The 19,468-nt window shown below is 40.5% G+C and overlaps 1 protein-coding gene across 1 annotated transcript; it reads left to right on the top strand.

The window, feature by feature from the left end:
- The first annotated feature begins 8,749 nt into the window (after positions 1–8,749).
- Positions 8,750–17,211, top strand: LOC115794643 (uncharacterized). Its single transcript, XM_030750259.1, has 5 exons — positions 8,750–8,856; positions 13,044–13,403; positions 14,986–15,255; positions 16,180–16,233; positions 16,339–17,211. The coding sequence occupies exons 1-5, from the start codon at positions 8,763–8,765 to the stop codon at positions 16,434–16,436; spliced, it is 876 nt and encodes a 291-aa protein (XP_030606119.1). The 5' UTR covers positions 8,750–8,762; the 3' UTR covers positions 16,437–17,211.
- The last annotated feature ends 2,257 nt before the right edge of the window (positions 17,212–19,468 follow it).

Genomic DNA, 19,468 nt, shown 5'->3' with positions numbered 1-19,468 from the left:
GTAAGCAGAAGTGTTACAGACACCAAATAGGAAAGAAAATAAAATCACAGTCACAGAGTTACTGATAGTGTTGTAGTTCTCGAGATCGGTCTTGGTCTCGAGACCGGTCTCGAGACCGCTTTTTGATGGTCTCGGTCTTGTCATGGACTCGGACCTTCCGGACTCGGGATTTTATTTCAAGACCAGTCAAGACCACAGCTCTGGAAATATCACTAAATTGCCAGAATATTGTCCAATTTATTTGTTAACATCTTTGCTTTTATTGGATACAAAACGTACTGATTCAAATCCAACAAAGATTGCGCTCCTCTGCCTCTCAAAGGAGCGCACCTCGCAGACTCCGCCCGGCTAGGTCGCTGTTATTATCGCTGCTTACGCCTGTATCATTTCACCGCAGTTTGCAGTCTACCACAGAGCACGGACAGTTTCATTCACAATGTGCACGTTTGATCTCACTATGGTCATGCGTGTGCTGCATAAATCGAAATAACAACCGGCATGAACACGAAGAGAAGTAAGAGGGGAAAATGAAGATCAAAGGAAAATTTCAGGCTTCCGATTCAACAAAAAAATCCCAGCATGAAAGGTAAATACCAACCTTCATGTATTTTGATACACAAACTGAAAATTTAATGCAAGTTTTAGGGCTGCAATAATTCTTGGAGTAACGCAATTCGATTATTAAAAATCCTCGACACAAATTTGTTGCTTTGATGTGCCATTAGCACTAGCAACATGAAGAAAAGAGAACTTCGTCGCTGCTCCATCCACCCTGTTTGCTTCACACAGAGAAACATTTGCAGTACGAAATTATTTCTTATCCAATTACTTGATTAATTGACGGAGTAATCAATTAAATACTTGATTACTAAAATAATTGATAGTTGCAGCCCTACTTGTATTCAGAAAGCCATAGTCAAACATTAGTTTTCAGCACCAGTGTAGCTATGAGAGGCCTTCAAGAATAAAATAACTACAGTTCCCAGCAAGATGATGTCACTTCCTATTGTTGCATTAAAAACGTGATAGTTTATGCTCACAATATGGTGGCTGATATTCAAATGTAGGAAATGCTTTTAGCAGCTGAGGAATCTGGATTATGTTTTTGTTGTGTATGTTTTTTATGTGATTTCTGCAAAAACAGTGGAAGGAAACGGCACACAATTAAAGCAAATTTAAATTTAAATTTGTAGAAAATTAGTGAATTTTTATTAAATGTTTTTATTATACTTTCTGAACAATCTACCTGGAAAAAAAGTTTGCATTTGTTCTTGAGTGATGATTTTGTACACTTAATTTATGAAAAAAAAAAATTCCAGACGTCAATGTGTGGGGAAAACTGTTTTGTTAATGTTCTATTGTTTCAGAACAATAACTTTTATTTTGATAAAGTATTTTCTACTTACATATAAACGTTGCCCAATTCTATCCTGGGTTTTAACCAGAGGTGGGAAGTAACGAAGTACAAATACTTCGTTACTGTACTTAAGTAGATTTTTCAGGTATCTGTACTTTACTTAAGTATTTATTTTTCTGACTACTTTTTACTTTTACTCCCTACATTTTTACACAAGTATCGGTACTTTCTACTTCTTACATTTTCAAACAGACTCGTTACTTTTTAACACGTCAGAGAGAAGTTTGCTTTTCCGGTCAGTGCGCCGTCAAACATCAAACGATCTGAGCCTAAACGGAGGAATAATAACACATTAGAGACAATCATACTGGCGTATCCTCCATCATCGGGGCTTATCTCGTACAAAGGGATTAAATACGCAAACCCATATAATTAATGTCTCATTTATAGCGCCATAATCAGGGGTTACAGCGGGCCGGACCGAGTCCGTAAGTTGTGCTGCGGCACATAAACAGCTTAGCTAGCGCTACTGAAGAGGAGCGAGCATGAAGGGAGTAACGTGTGGCAGATAAATGCAACGTTTCAAAATGCTCAACAAATATCAGCAAACACACAAAGTGTGTGCAGTTTGTTACACAGCTAGCTAAAAGAAGAGCTGCTGTATTTCAGGGAGAGCAAAGAGAGAGAAGTTCACTCAGAGATGGAGAAAGAGGACAGGAGAGGAAGAAGAGAGGTTAGAATTAAAGTTAAGGAGTGCAAAACAAACTGAGGTATGCTGACTTTGTGTAATTCAAATATTGTATGAAAATACTGCAGTTTAGGTTAGCTTGTTGTACTGTATTTACAGTAAAGCTCTGTGTTGGACTGGAGCACAGTGTTTGTGTTCATGGTCAGAGTTACAGGTTACATCAGTGCAGCAGAGATGAGTTTGAATCAAAGCTGCTGATGCTGAGATTCATTCACTGAATCCAACATTTCTACAGCCTGTATGCTGTCAGTGTAGGGGATGGAGATCAGCTCAGATAGCTGTGAAATACTGGGTTACATCTTTGTGAGTTCAGTTCATCCACACAGAGCAGTAAACCTCAGAGCAGCAGCAGCAGGTCAGCTGATCACAGCCTGCACACCAACATCATTTACTGCAGCTCACAATAGAAAGCTGTGATTCTTCTCCCCATACAGAGCCACTACAGCTGATGGCTGATGGATGACAGCTTATGGTTCCTCCACCTGCTGAATCCCACTGTAACCCCTGAGTATCCTCATGTTGGAGTTTAGGTGGAGGCACAGTCACCCTCTACTATGGAGGACACAGAGAACAGAGCTGTGTTTAAATTCCCTTTCACAGTTTGTGTCCTACATAACAGTTTCAAGCTGAGTGCATTCATTAGAATTAAAATTTAGATTGGAATAACGTTTGTATTCTCATGTAATATTATTTTATATTATTACAATAATATATAATGAGGTTCGGTTAGTTTTACACAAAAATAGCAGGTAGAAACATCCTCCAAAGAACTACTTTTACTTTCTTACTTTGAGTACATTTCAGAGCCTGTACTTTTTTACTTTTACTTAAGTAGAGAAGTTGAACCAGTACTTCGACTTTTACTAAAGTATTTTTTAACATAAGTACTTGTACTTCTACTTAAGTACAGAATGTCAGTACTTTTGCCACCTCTGGTTTTAACTAATTAATGATCCAAAGGAAAAAAAAATCTCAAACCAGTTAACTTCATGGAAATTCTTCATAATTATTAAAAAGTATTGGTATCAGTATCGGTGATAATGGCCCTGTGTTTACTTGGCATAGGATTGATACCAAATCTTGAATTATTGCACACAACTACATTGAGCAGCATACACGAGGAGTGATTGACAGTGCTAAGACCCTCCTCCTGGCTCTGATTGGTTGTTTTTGACTGGGAGCGGTTCAGGGAGGAGGTGGAGGAGCTCTATTTTTTTTTGCAGATTATCGGTCTCATACTGTCGTGACAGTTTTAACAAATATGTAAAAACCAGATTTTTTATAAAAGTTACATCCTGCAGCTTTAATCTGTATAAGATTAAAGGCTTTAGTTCTTACTGTTGATGAGTGTTTGCCATTTTTTCAGTTTTACACATTTAGCTATGTGGTTTTGAAAAAGCACCCATTTTTACAAAGGTTGTTGGTTTAAAAACAACACAACTTTATGCATTGTTTATGAAAGGCAGAGAAAAGTTAAGACTATTGTGATGAACTATGAATAATTGTTTTACATTCTGTGATAAATGATGGAAGTCACCCAGGAGTATTAAATAAAGATGGTTATATTTATTTGAGCTGCGAGTGTTTAATATCAGGATGATTTTATGGGAATGTGGATCTTTCAGATCAATTTAAGAGGTGATTTTGATCATGTTTCACATTTTATTGGGTCATATAGCGTCAGGCACTGGTCTTGGTCTTGTCTCGGTCTCGCCCTCCCTCGGTCTTGGGTCTCGACTGGTCTTGGACCCTAAAAGTCTTGGTCTTGTCTCGGTCTGGATACACTCTGTTCTTGGTCTCGGGTTAGGTGGTCTTGACTACAACACTAGCTACTGAAGCTTGTTTCCGCCACTGGGAAAATATGTAAAAATGCTGATTTGATTCTGAGTAAGTCGAAATTTTGAGATAATTCTAAATTTCTACTAATAAATTCTACTGCCTGATTTTTTTCAGTGGCAAAAACATTTTTCTTTTAGGTCTGGATTTCTGAAGAATGTCATTCGTTAACCATATTCTCACCACACTTTGTCACGAGGTGATTGTACATCGTGAAGTTAAGCTTCAGTTCTTCTAGCTTCAGTCTTTCCTCTGCTATTTTGACTTTGCATGTTCATAAATTCAGAGACATGTAAAACATCAGATGGCATGAATAATGTCACATTATGAGGTTCACAATAATTACTTTTTAAATAAAGGATAAATTAATTTCAGCAATTGCTTAGTTATGTGCACACATCCTCATTACCTTCCACGCTTGAGTAAGAACTCAGGTCTGTTTACCTGCCCTAATTATTATGAATGCTGACAAAGATTTAACATAATTGTGTATTTTTTGGCACAAATTTCCTGGCACTTCAGTTTTTCTTTTCTTTTTCTTTGTATGCAGTTACATGACTGCTGAATTTTTGTTATCGGTAATGCTGCATGGGGAAAACTATTTCTCTTTCACTTCCTCCACTGAAGCATGGAGGTACAGCTGTGGTCAGAAACTTATATGCACTCATCATGGGTATGAATGTCCTGACTTTACCCTGATATTCATGCCCACAGTGAGAGGGCGGACCGCAGCTGTGTGTTGGCAGAGAGGTGTGAAGGTGAGAGAGTTACTCCTGTTTTTGTGATGTGTTGCTACCCTCTAGTGTTTCTTATTGATGTTCCTTTTGACTAATATTTGATTTGCTTTAACTCTGCTAAAATAAAACCACATCCGCTCATATTTCAAGACTTTTGCTACAATAGGATTATTCATCAAATAGTGAATTATGAGTTGGGCAGAAGCTGACTCATATCCAGAACCGCCGCCGGAATCATTTTGACAGAAATGAATGAAAACACACGTTAGAGCCTTTTTTTTTTTAATATCTAGCTGTGAGGCCAGTTTTAAAATGAGCTGTTTGCTCTGCGTTTTGTACCGTGTTTATTTTAGTGCAGTTACATTCATTTTTAATGTTTTAAAAATGAAGCTTAATACTTTTGTCAAATCTTAAAATTAGAAAAATTAGATGAAAACTGAAAAAGTAGGAGGCTTGGTGGTTACCATTGTTACCTCCCAGCAAGAAGGTCCCGGGTTCAACTCCACCACCTAGCCTTTCTGTGTGGAGTTTTGCATGTTCTCCTCCGTGTCTGCGTGGGTTCTTTCCAGTTGGTGTCAGGGTTAGGTTAGCTGGTGATTTTAAATTGCCCACAGGAGTGAATGTCTGTCTCTCTCTCTGTGTGTACCCGGCCTCTCACCCTGTGACAGCTGGGATAGGCTCAAGTTCCAGTTGCTTTAATATGCACAGCAGAAATAAACATGCTAACAGCCACAGTTTGGGTCTCTGTAGCTATTTTTCCCTTCATAACAACTGTTATCTGTAAATTATCCATTTAAACTTATTAAGGCCTAAAGTTTGCAGTATTAGGGGATCACTTTGATTGACAGGTCCTCCCACACAGGTGGGTGTAGCTGCTAGCTGTCTCTTTGGCTACACTGAACTGGTCGTTTCAACCTTGTTTATGCTATTGGTTTCTTTTGAAGCATCCTATCATCCTCTTCTACTGCTTAAACAGGCCAGGTCACAGGGGCAGCAGACTGAGCAGAGAAACCCACACCTCCCTCTCCCCAGCCACTTTCTCCAGTTTATCTGGGGGAATACTGAGGTCTACCCCCAAGGGCCTCCTCGGAGTAGGACATGCGCGGAACACCTCACCCGGGAGGTGTCCTAGTCAGATGCCCGAACCACCTCATCTGGCTCCTTTCAATGTAGAGGAGAGGCCAGAGAAGCTCATTTCTGACGCTTGTATTCGCAATCTCGTTCCTTCGGTCACCGCCCAAAGCTCATGGCCATAGGTGAGGGTAGGGACGTAGATTGACCGGTAAATCAACAGCTTCACTTTCACGCTCAGCTCCCTCTTCATGATGATCGACCGGTGCAGTGTCGGTTTGCGGTGTGGCTCTCTCATTCGCTGCCCCTCTTACCAGGCGGAGGTGAGACCAATGGAAACAAGTGCACTTCGATAGTAACTCCACACTTTACAAAAACCCACTGGAGATGAGCAGGTTTCACTGCCAGGATTTATTGAAGCACAGAGTTAAACAGAGTACAAGAAAGCAAAAAGCCCTCCCAGGAGTGAGTGCCAGGGAGCTGCTGGAAAGGAGATAGAGGAAGAGCAAAAAGAGCGCTCCCTCCCAACTTTACCACTGCCTTTTATCCCCCAAACTCACACCTCCCCCTGCTGTTATCAGGGCCAGTGGTGCTTCCAATCCACTATGAACCATACTAGTTTGATCCTGTTGCAGAGGCTTCATGACACATTTCTCTGGGGGCTGTCAAAACAAACAATTTTCCCATGTGAAAATACCTCCCACAGGAGCACTGCTCCGCACAGCTGTCCATAATTTACTCCCTTACATTATTACATCAGCTCGGGTGGGACTTCAACCCCCACTTCAGGACACACAGCTTCCAGCAAGTTCACCTTCATACTGGCAATACAGTGTCAAAAGTGCACAGTGTACAAAAGTGAGACTCAAGATATGAATGAATGTGGTTTTACTGAGGGAAAAAAACTGAGGCCCTGAGCCGAGCAGGCCTCAGTCTTTTCCACTCACCTAAAGCAGTGTTTCAGTGTGTGTGTCAATATAGGTGACAAACAATATATAATGTGACCACTAATCCAGTGTGTGTGATTAATATAGGTACTAATGCATGATATAGAATAATGACAGTAAATACTGATGTCAAAGTGATAAAAATATACCACAGCAGCATCACTGCGTCATATACATGTTTCAGATCATCAAACAAATTTTAATATTAGACAAAGATAACCAGAGTAAATACAAAATACAGTTTAAATACAAAATACAGTTTTCAAGTGATGATTTCATTTATTGGGAACAAAGTGATCCAAACCTTCCTGCAGTTCTGAGGCTTTGGGACTCCAGTGAACCATTTGCCTCAGTAAAGGTCAGAGTTCATGATTCAACAATAAGAAAGAGACTGGGCAAAAATGGCCTCCATGGGAGAGCTCCAAGGATAAAAGCACTGCTGAGCAACAAGAACACAAAGACTCGTCTCACATTTACCAACAAACATCCTGATGAGCCCCAAAACTTTAGGGAAAATGTTCTGAGGACTGACGAGACAAAAGCTGGATTTTCTGGAAGCTTTGAATCCCGTTACATCTGCATAAACTAACACAGCATTTCATTTCATTTCATCCACAGTGATGTGAAAGACTCACTGCCAGTTATCACAAACTCCTGACTGCAGGGTTAGACACATTCAGTCATCAAAACTGGGACAAAGTTTACTCTGATGGTCTGTTAGTACAATTAAGCAGTATCATTTCTCAGATAACTTCAGTAATGCTGAAGGTTTAAAAGTTGGCTTCACAAAGGAGGCACTGTTGATCTTTTATATACAGTCCCTGAGGTGGTATCTGCTCTGAGACCTGTGAGAAACACATCTGTAGGCCAGTGTGTACTGGAGAAACAGTTTGGAAACAACTGACATTTTTTTTGTTTGTTTTTCTAAAGAATGAATACAACGTCTTTCTTAACCTCGGGTGGGTGTGTGAGACATTGTGTGACTGGTAATAAAGAAGATTATCAAGTATTTCCTTTTGCAGAGCAAGTGGTCTTCACACCTCTGCAAGCACAGTGAGACACGCCTCTGTTGTTTCCATTGAGGGTTCAACTGACTTGGTATATATATGTGTGAGACACATGGAGGCTATAGCTGTGCCTCAGCCGTGCATGTGTGAGGACCATTTGTATTCTAGATTGGTCAGATTTGACCCACTTCACAATTTTACAAGAAAAATGTTTTCTACCTGAAACTCGATGGCTTCAGCTTATTTTCTGTGATAAACCTTTACAATAAATAAAATAATAATAATAATGATTGAGCACAGAGTCATACCCCACACATTCAGTTTGACACACACACACACACACACACACACACACACACACACACACACACACACACACACACACACACACACACACACATTTCAGAGAATCTCAAGCAGACGCTAAACATAATAATGCAGCAAAAACAAAAATAACAGAAGTAAAAAAAGTCACTGTCTGTGTGCACTGCCAAGTAAAAACACGCCGGGGACTTTTTTTCCCCTTCTTTTACCGATCTTCGTGCAGAAATGTGCCTAAAAACAGGAAACGCCAAAAACCCATTGGCTCACTGTAAAAAGTCACTTTTTACGCATCCCTGTATCCATCCCCCCTTCCTCCCCCCACATCAAGTTCAGGTCTGTTTCATCACAATAGCAGCACTCTGAGCACCTGAAACACGTGGGGCTGAGCTTTAAACAGTCAGGGGTGAAGACTGAGCGAGGAGCTGCAGCACAGACACACCAGGCTCACAGCTCTGAGGCATCCACCAGCACCAACTGAATAAATTAGGCTGAGACCTTGGCTGGAGATGATTTTATCAACACATTAGGCAACAATTATATACTACAAAACTCTTGTAGCTCCTTTTGTTTTATACCCCACATGCACATCCTGTCTCTGCTCTCACTCTCTGCACATTCCTCTCTGATTAATGCTTCTTTATGATGGGAGGAAGTGACAGCCCCCACGGTGTATATAAAATGAGCGCACACACACACGAGGAAATTGTATTTATCCTGTGGTTTCAGTCAGGAAGCATGTCAAACAGTGTTTGGCGTGAGCAGCATTATTGCTTAAATTTGATGAAATGGGGACGGGCATCATGGACGCTTCTCTTCTTTATGGCCTCAGGTAGATTTGTTTCTTAATTTTGTGTTATTTTTGTGATGAGGATGCTAAATTTTCTATTCAAATACATAGTGTATTTTTTGATTTTGTTTCTGGCAATCTGAAATTTCAGTGGCTTCTGTGCTGTCAGTGCATTTAAGAAGCAACCTGAAATATGACCCTTCACATTAAAAGTCTGTCGTGAATGGAGATGTCTTAGCTCTTCATGAATAAACAGGAGAATCTGGACTAATTGTGGACTTTGGAATGACTTCTAATATGAAAAGGAGTCTTGTTTTCCCTCTGCAGCAAGAGGCAGAACTAACTTTCCTCCAAACCCAGTTTTGTTTTTTTAATTTATTCATATACTTGTAGTGATTGACTTCTTAGTTTGCTTCCTCTGGATTTCTTTCAGAAGGGGTTTTAAGAAATACCTTTTAAAGAACTACTGAAATTTCACCTTAATTACCCGTTTCCTCTCTGAAGAGCACCAGCAGATGTCACTGACTCCAGAAGTTTATTTGCACATCTATTTATTTGGATCCAGATTAGATTCTGTCCCAGTGGTTTCTATTCATCTTGTTGCTCACACGTGGTTTGAATGTTATCATTTTTAGTCTCTCTCAAAGATATTGCTCCACCCAACAGTTAGCTAGAAGGTACCACAGACTACTGAGGTGACCTCAGTTTGAATAAGCACATGTAAAATCTCTGCAGGTGCCATGCAGTTAAAACATGTAAGAGTACAGGTACATTAAAGAGTGCTGTCTGAGTGTCATGCACCCAGGCATGAACAAAAAGTTTTGTCTGACAAACTAAACCCAAACAAACAGCAAAAATATAAATGTGTTGCTCAGTTACTCACTTAGTTTTATTGTCTGCTCTTGTTGTTTTTTGAAGTTTGGGTGCCTCAAGCTACAAATTGTAAAATGAAACTGTTATGAATAATGATACTGAAACTCCAGTCTAATGTATGGTAATCCCATGACAACTGACTGAGGCTGCTAGTACGTACAGAAGGGCGGGTGAATGAACTGAACTGAACCACCTCCTAAAGCAGTCAGTGTATCTCAGAGTTCTCATTCCTAGCATTCGTTTCAATGTCTCACTATGGGATGCGCCATCCCATAGTGAGACATCTCACTCATGCTACTCTGAGAACCGGGGTAACGCAAGTAACCTAAAGTTCTGTCAGTTGTTAGCAAACATGCAGGAATACATTCACATGGTAATCATTCAATTTTTTCTAATCTAACGTCTAATGTAACAAGACAAAGTCAATGGCTGTATTTGATTTATTGATTTATTTACCTGCTTTTAACCAGGAAATGCCACTGGGATCAAATCTCTTTGACAAGGGACACCTAGCCAAGGTAGCAGCAAACTCAAAACATGTTAAGATGCAAACAAAGACAACATAAAATGCCACATTGATGAAATTTTGTGGAGTGGTTGGAAATGACAAGAGGAAGAAGTGATTAAATTTTGGCGGTGATCCGGATCACGATCTGGATCCAGGAATTTTTTTAAGGATTCTTCACTATTGCGGGATAGGGGGTTATTGTTGTCTGGGAAAGATGAAAGATTATTTCACAGTATTTAGATACACGTATTACAGCGTCAGTGACCCTATGGCCTTGGCGGAGGTTTGCGCTCTCTGAGTGCTTCTAGTTTTATATGATTTTTGGCTGTATTAACACCACCAGCTGTTGGGAAGTGCCGTTGGGAAATGCTGGGTTATACTATACTTGTATTGGGGAAGTGAAAACTGAAGCCAACATACAAGTAATATAGTGACTTTGATTTTCCAAAGTTAAAAAACCCCTCTATGTCATTTCTTGTTTATCAGGAGTTCTCAGAGTGTGACCAGCTGGCCGATGACGGTGCTCGTCATTTACAGTTTATGTGTTATTAAATCACACAGAATGAGACTAAAGCAGCATTTTGCAAATTCAATTCTTCTCACCATCATTACAGAGTAAACATTCTTATCAGCAAAGACTGTTGATGATGTAACAGCATCCTCTGGTCAGATCAGCCTGTTCTCATCCTCCGGCTGCCAGTTAGGAGCCTTTTGCTGTGTCAAAACTGGTTACATGGCGAATTTATACACATAGTGTAATTTTGTGTTTACAGACCACTACTGTATTTAATCATTAGCAATTATTAAACTTTGGCTCTCTCTGGTAGAGTTTGCCTTGTGTCCTGTCACTCTCCCCTCACTCCCCACCGGTCCCAGCAGATGACTGCCCCTCCCTGAGCCTGGATCTGCTGGAGGTTTCTTCCTGTTGAAAGGGAGTTTTTCCTTCCCACTGTCACCAACTGCTTGCTCACAGGGGGTCGTGTGATTGTTGGGGTTTCTTTCTAATACTGTAGGTTCTTGTCCTTGCAATATAAATTGACCCAAGGGAAGTGTTGTTATGAATTGGTGCTATATAAATAAAATGGAATTGAACTGAAAAATAACAACAGTAACCACTGTAGGTGCCAGATACACTTTGTCTCAAGTTGTGTTTTGATATCATGCCAGCAGTCATGGTGACGTATTGATGTATGGATCACATGGGTGTGGGTGTAACAGCTGACAGGGTAAAAGGGGTGTCACACTCACCTGCTTTAGGTGGAATGGAGGAGAGAGGTTAGCTGGGTGGCCGTAATTTTTGTTGACCACAATGCAGCGTAACTCAAGGCAAAGTAATGCATGAAGCAAGAACGCTCGTATGTACTGTTTGTCTGCCAGTCTCGCGGCTGATTCTTATTTAGATTCGTGCTTGGCGGTGGATCAAAAAGCATGACACAAACTCATCGTGGGCTCAGCGTACTTTGTTAGGAGTGAAGGCAGCGCATCATACAAATAGACAGTGCGCAGTATTTCCTCTCAAGCGACTTAGGCCTTTGGAGTCGCTACAACCACTAACAGGGTTACTGTTAAAGGGCATGTTTTAACCCAAACCATGATGTTTGTAGCGTACCTGGATTTGGTTCTAGGATTTTATGTTTTTCTGTTTTGGATTCTGGTTTATGTTTCTGTATTTTTCTGCTATAATGTAAGTTTCAGTTTTTGTGATATCATGCATTCATTAGTAGCAGTTTGTGTTTTCCTTGTCTCTGACATGTTTTCATATTCATGTCTGTGGAAGTTCTCTTGTTTATTTCCTGTTTCACTTTTAAGTTGATTTTCATAAACACCTTGTATTAGTTTTGCTTGCTGTTTGGATTCAGTTTTGCTAGTGTTTCACCTTCTGCATCCTCCTCAATAAATGGCCTGCTACTAAAGCCTTCTGCTTGTGTCCTGCATATGGGTCCTAACAGTATACAACAACCAAATCTAACCAAATTAGGTTTGGCTACCTAAATGGAAGTGACAGTAAAAGCTCAAATAGGCTCTCAGTGGCAAATACAGTGGCTCAGTCTCAGTGGCTGTGCTCGGCACCTTGGAGGGAAAACTGTAAACTAACAGGGAGATGCAGGAGGCACAGGCAGAGCTGAATTTCACAACACATTAGAAGAAAAACAAATCAGAATTCATTGCTCCATAAATGATGGCAAGCCATCCTAACTCACCATGTTAAACCATGCTGTGACCATGTAATCCTCAATCCTATCCTGGCTCACTAAACCGAGACTCTTTCATTAAAATGTGGAAAGTCCCTGCACTGAAACTTTTGCCTCTGGCTGCATTTAAAGCTGACCGTTCCTTATTCTAAATTTACTTTGTATCCAGTAACTGAAAACAAAGAGTTATACAACATACCCCCATGAGTCAGAGATTTTAGTGACTGTAAATCCTGTGAATTTCAGCTGCACATGTTTACCAAACACAGAGGTATTTTTCTAGTGGTCAGATGTTTTTTTTTTTTTTTTTAGCAGCCTGTGGTCTGGTTTTCCCATGACCATAAAATAGAAGTGGTTCCTCCTATCAGGCTGCACATTGGTTTGTAAAATACCCCATTAATAACCACAACCTCAAATAACCACACACTGTGATCTTTGTTTTGTTTCAGTGCTGCTGTGGGTGCATTAACAACCACTGAAACACAATTTTAAGAGGGAGAAAAGCATTTATATGTCAGACTAGGACTGGACAAGATATCATAACTCCCTGTTCTTCAGAGCACGCTGTAAACTCTGTTTTTAAAGGTGCTATGCAAATAAAGTTTCTTGTTCTCACTGTTGTTTTTGACAGTTCATCTTTATTGGCTGCCTTTCAGGTGCTGTCTCACTGGTCACAGTTCACCAGCCTCCCGTGCTTTCTGCTGCTCTGGGTCGTGATGTTATCATGCCCTGTGAGCTCCAGCTGGAAGATGAGAAGCTGATGTCCCAGCCTGTCCTCTACTGGTGGAAATTAAATAAGGAGGGTGATGATTTCACACCACTGATCCCCTCACAGCTCGGGAATGATAGCCGTGTAAACCTTCTGGACAATAACAGGACCTCCTCAAACAAGTCAATAATTCTGACAAATGTGGAGTGGGCTGACAGTGGGAAGTTCAGATGCAAGCTCTCTCTGCAAACACACAGGGGTGGAAGCTTCAGGAAGAAAGGCAACGCAACTTCACTGGTGCTTTATGGTAAACATGAGGCTGCAAATTTTTAGTTTCTAGCATATTGCTTTACATTGAGACCACAATTAGTCACACTTCACATCTAATGACTCTTCTTTTCCAGGGTTTGAGTTAAAGAGAGGTGGTTTAAAGTCAGGTTCAGGTTCAGATTAGATTTAAGCTCTGTTTCAGTATGGAAAGGCCTGTGTGGCAGGGTAATGTGCGTGTGTGCCATCTCCTCTGCAGAACTACATAGCTGTGTGCCGCCAAAACTGAAAAACATTTGGTTTGATTTCCTGCCTTTGATATCACAGTGGCAGCTCTGAGCAGCTCACACAGAAAACAGAAACCCACTTACAAATATGGCTGATTTTAAAAAATCCCAATGAAAGACAGAATTCCAGTTTATAGATCAAAGGAAATTGTCCCACTTACAGCCCTTTGCATGTGGGGAAAATCCCAAAGAGACTGTAAAATGGTTACTGTAAATTGTAAGTTTCTGGATGCTGGATGCCAGTAAGTACGTGTGTTTCAGTAATGTTGCTGTATTTCATTAACAGCTTTGTTACATCTCCTCATTTGTTCAAACTTGGCCCATTAAAAACACACAAGCAGCACTGTCCACCTGCTTCGTTCAGTCCAGTTTTAATCTGGTTCAGGCTTGAAACCCTGGGAGATGCTGCTTTCATTGCATCATATTACATCCTGAAGCCAAGTCAGTTCAACTGATCCTCGAGACGACACACAGCAGACTGTCTGTACCAGAATCTGTTAAATCAGAAAAAACACAAAAGATTTTTATTTTCTCAGAAGTTGTGAGATATTGATTTTTGAAATAAATGTATTGCTCTTCTGGACAGTTTCAACTGAGATTATTCAAAAATCAAACACTCTGCTCTGCGTAAAGGTGAGTCTGATCCCTGACACGCAGTAACCCAATGACAGAAGCAGCCAATAAAAAGTCTGCAAACAAAAGCCTTACGAGGTATTGTAGGTTTTTGTTTGTTTGGGCAGCACGGTGGCGCAGTGGTTAGCACTGCTGCCTCACAGTTAGAATACCATCTGAGTTTGCATGTTCTCCCGTGCTTGCGTGGGTTTCCTGCCACATTCCAAAGACATGCACTTAATTAATTAATTAATTAATTAAATTAAATGGATGGATGGGTTTTAAGCTTTGTGTCCTCTGTACCTGCCTGGTGACACAATGTGGGCAGAATTAATGATGACTGATACAGTTCATACTGAGTTTGTGTGACTGACTCTTGATGGTTAATGATGGGATTTACAGGCCATTGTGAGCTTTAGCTAGTGGAGGTTCACACAAGAAACCACAAGAAAAGCATGGGAAAGGCCATTATTTACATATGGAAAGAGATTCAAATGAAAGAGGAAATAAATCTGAAACCAAAATGTCAAAAAAACAAACAAAACAAAACAATACAGCTTATATATACTGTTTGAAATCCCCTGATGAGAACTTAGTGATTTAGTTTGGTATTCATGTTCCAAAGTTTCAGTGACTCAGAGGAAATGAGTTTCATGAAATGTAAACACAGCAGCAGCGCTGCTACACGTGTGTGTGCTTTACAGCTGTGTGCTCTTGTTTCAGACACCGTGGTCTTTAACGTCACCAAACACAGTCACTGCCTGCTTCGCTGTGAGGTCAACGTGACGCAGGATGCTGGATTTGCTTTGTACATTTTCCACAATGGGGACAGACTCCAAAATGTTACCTCAGCTCCAGGAGACACCGGCGCTGCTCTGCCATATGTAACTCTCTCTGAGACCGTACCTCTGCGGTGGCCTGGGAAATATGAGTGCCAGCTCCACCTGAAGGATGAGCTGATTATAAAGAGCGTCTTCCACAGCAACCTGCCTGGTAATCATCTCCCTCCTGAGAGGAATCCCAGACACTCTGCAGAGTTTGTAAAGTAAAAATTAAGGTTCACAGTTTATTGGTAGTAACAGGAATTAAGAACAAAGCTGAATTTACTATTACTTCCTGTGGGTGCTTTTCTTTACACACATTACCCTGTTCACTTCCACGCCTTTAAAGTTGAGCTAAAAATGGTTTTGGGGGGAAAGGCAGTTGTGTGTCTGCATTTTAGACTTCACACCATTTATTAAAGCTTAAAAAAGACAAAAACAAAATTTGGGGGGAGATTTTTTTTGGGGGTGCTGCACTTTGTAGGCAGTCCCTGCCCTCAGGGAATAGAGAAAACAAATACATTTGACATTTTTTGGTAAACTCGATGGGTTTTTCTCACAATTTTTTTCTTTTGGTAAATTTAGCAACTTTTTTTTTCTTTTCTCCCCTTTTGCCCAGACCAGTACATGCTTTAATCAAACCAACACTGAAGCTAAAGCTGATTTTTGCAATTGTCCTTTAAAATGTACCTTACATCACAGGTTAGGAGAACACTGGAGGGGCAGACATGCCTGGCTGGACAATGAGAGAAGACAGGAAGTGAAAACCACAATAAGGCATCAGAGAACTTACCTCAAAAATAAACAGGAAGTAACCACAAGTATGGTTTAGTATGCTAATCTTAATGATTTGCCTGGTTGACTTGCTCAGCCATCTGGTGGTAAACATTGATATTACACAAAAGTACAGCCTGGCTCTCGTTCAGCTTCAGTCGTCATCTCTCCAAGACGATTCAGATGTTTTGGACATGAGAGTTTTTTCTTCTTCTGTTGGCATCTTTATGCTTTAGTTAATTTTGAGAGGTTTAAGTCATTTTAAAACACAGTAATGTGAGTATGTTCCTTTGAAGACTTGTTCTTTCCTCATTGGTTGCAGAAGTTGGAGAAGCTGAAAAAAATGTGACCAGAACATGTTCACCAGCTGTTCCAGGTGAGTTTGTCATTTAGGAGATTTAAGGACTCCAGCACTGTACTGATGTGTTATTAATACTCAGATTAAACTCCATGCCAGTGGTTTTGTGCATCTTAATTCCAGAGGTGTACCCAGAGCCGTGGCTCCTGTACGTGGCTCTCCTCCTGGTGCCCGTCACCATCCTGCTGGGCCTGGTGACTGTCATGCTGATGTGCAGATGAGTTTATCAGCATCTGGCTGGAATGGAGAGGTGGAGATCCAGTCTGTCAGCAAATAATCAGTCAGCGACAATTATAGGAGAGAACAGACGGCTCTTTTTTTTTTTTTAACAAAATCAGTGAACAACTCAAAGATTTTGCAGTTTTCTTGACATGAGTCAGGTTAACATAACAATCATTTCTATCATTACTATAGAGGCAATGAACTACAAAGAAAAAAAATGTAACTAAAACTTCCCCTACCAGTGGTCGTATCACTGCACCAATTTTTATTCAAACTGATATTACAGTACAGCTGTTTTTAACTTGAGATAATATCTCTTTGACACACTACACAAACATTTTGGTCATAAAGTCACAGCGGTTCTTTCATTCAATTCTGCTGTTCAGTTCAATTCAATTTCATTCACAAAGCACCAAATCACAATAACAGGCCTCACTAATAGCTTCAGTCAATTTGGGAAGGTTTCAGATCATTTTTAAACAATCAGCAGCTTTAACGTGCACATGTTTGTGGTCAGTGTTCTTACTCGTCCTGTTTCTGCTTTTGTTGATTAAATATTCTTCCTGTCTGATTCATGATTAGGCTCTCCAGGTTTCTATTAGCATATTGTACCTTCAAAACCTAACCAGGGTTAATGTGTACGAATCAACTATGGCTCTAACTCCCATATATGCGGGATTTTTATAACATGCAGTAATGTTTACATGTTTTACTAATGGAATAAATTGCTAATCAATATATGATATGTGAATAAACCGTAATTTTTTTACTGGCCTTCCTTTGACTCTGTGCCCTCTCTCTTTTCTTTCTATTAGGGCAGCATGATAAGGAATTACTATAATCTGTCCTAGAAGTAACACATGCATGGACTAGTTTTCACTCTGAGACACGAGGTTATAATTTTGAAAATGTTGTGCAGATAAAATGGCAGATCTGTTGTTAAAATGCGAGTTAAAGGACAAATGATGAGTTAGCTACAGCAGGAGCCCGATGAGCAGGTAAACTGAGCCGGAGGATCTGAGACGAGCTCATCCGCAACATGAAGTTAATCATTAATATGCTGCTGAGTGGTCTGGATTAAACTACCAAAATGTCATCTTCACTGAAATCTCAGCTGGCCCAGTAGTGTTTATTTCTGAAAGATTAAAACAATATAGTAGTGTAGAAATAAGAGCTGAGTAGCATTTTGGGGAATTTAGTCTATTCAAAAAAGAAGGGAAGCAGTCCTGCAGTTTGATGAAAAGACACTGAGAGCCTCGGCGTTTTGTGCCAATGATTCTAGCATTAATATTAAAACCTTCTCTTAGCTGTTAAACAGCTCATTGAAGCTGTGACAGCGGGATGAACTGTCCCACATGAGTTTCAAAGCATGCACAGCGTGGACCGATTTTCCTGTGAGGGTGTCATATTCAGCCCTGGTTCCCTGAGTGCGTTATGATGACTAACATGGGACAACGTGGTTAGAAATGTAGGTTTGAAACCGCACCACTGTCATCTAACACGACAGCTTGAGTTAGCCCTAAAGATGTGAGAAAGATAGAAACTTTCCGTGTGGTTGTAAATGATGAGTGACAAATATGGACCTCGTACGCTGATCAGTTCAGCATTTGGAGACTAATAATGACTAACTATTTCCTGTCTGTGTTCATCCAGTTATGTAATTCAATTTTATTTGAGCATCTGTAAAAACAATTTCCCTGCAGGGATTAATGCACTTTTCTTTATGCTCACTGAATGTCAGATGTGAAACACAGTAGATATACACTGCATGTGAACATGATAAAAACTTTTTTAAACATTTTTCAAAAGATTGTCATACTCACCATCCACTTTATTAGGTACACTATGCTGGTACTGGGTTGGACCCCTTTTGCCTTCAGAGCAGCTTCAATTCTTCATGGCTCAGATCCAGCACGGTGCTGCAAACATTCCTCAGAGATTTTGGGCCATGCTGACATGACAGCATCACACAGCTGCTGCAGATGTTTTTCAGCTGCATGTCTACAGTCTGATGTGATTCTCCTGGTCCGGCACATCCCTGAGATCTGGTGGCTGCGGAGGCCGTCTGAGTGCAGTGAACTCACTGTCATGCTTGAGAAACCAGTTTGAGATTAACTGAGCTTCGAGTCATGGTGGAAGCAGCCACCAGAAGATGGTACACTGTGGTCATAAAGGGATGGACATGGTCAGCAGTTTAAATGATGCTCAGCTGGTACTAAGGGGCTAAAAGTGTGCCATAAAAATATCCCCCACACACATCACACCAGCTACAACCTGAACAGCTGATACAAAGCAGGATGGATCCATGCTAATTTTCCAATTTTTTATTGTCCAATTTTGGTGATCCTGTTTGAATTACAGCCTCCTTCCTACCAGCTGGCAGCAGTCCAAAACATTTTCTCCCTCCGAGTTTTTCTCTTGTTCAGACCTGTTCTCTGTGAACCCTGGAGATGATTGATGTGAGAAAATCCCAGCAGATCAGCAGTTTCTTGAATCCTTAAACCAGCCTGCCATGCATTAACCACCGTGCCACGTTCAAAGCCACTGCAATCACCTTTCTTCCCTATTTTGACGCTCAGTTTGTCATGACTTTGTCTACCTGCCTAACTGCATTGCGTTGGTGCCATGTGTTTGGCTGATTATGTACATTAAACTGAATGAAGTCACCCTTAGGAACCTCAGTCGACAGCCTCTCTCACAAAGCGCGAAATACTTTTCAGATTATTTCACTAAAGAAAGGAATGGATGTTTCTCTCTTTTTTGAAATCAATGACATTTGAATTTCATATCGTTTAGTTATAAAATGTTTGTGATCAGACCGGTGTCACCAGATGACTGTTTGATTTGAAATATAAGCAACACGTTTATGCTATTTACATATTTCTGTGTGTCATTGCTTCAATGACAGGGTGGACTTGTCTTAGTCACTTATCCAGCATCATAATCAGTCACACCAAAAGGATAAAAGAGCAGTTTGAGTTTCCCTCATGGCAGATTTGATCATGCTATTATCAAAAGCAAGTCTTTTGGT

The sequence above is a fragment of the Archocentrus centrarchus genome, chromosome 16 (assembly GCF_007364275.1).
Source record: "Archocentrus centrarchus isolate MPI-CPG fArcCen1 chromosome 16, fArcCen1, whole genome shotgun sequence".
Classification (NCBI taxonomy): Eukaryota; Metazoa; Chordata; class Actinopteri; order Cichliformes; family Cichlidae; genus Archocentrus; species Archocentrus centrarchus.
This window is presented reverse-complemented; position numbering and strand designations above follow the sequence as displayed.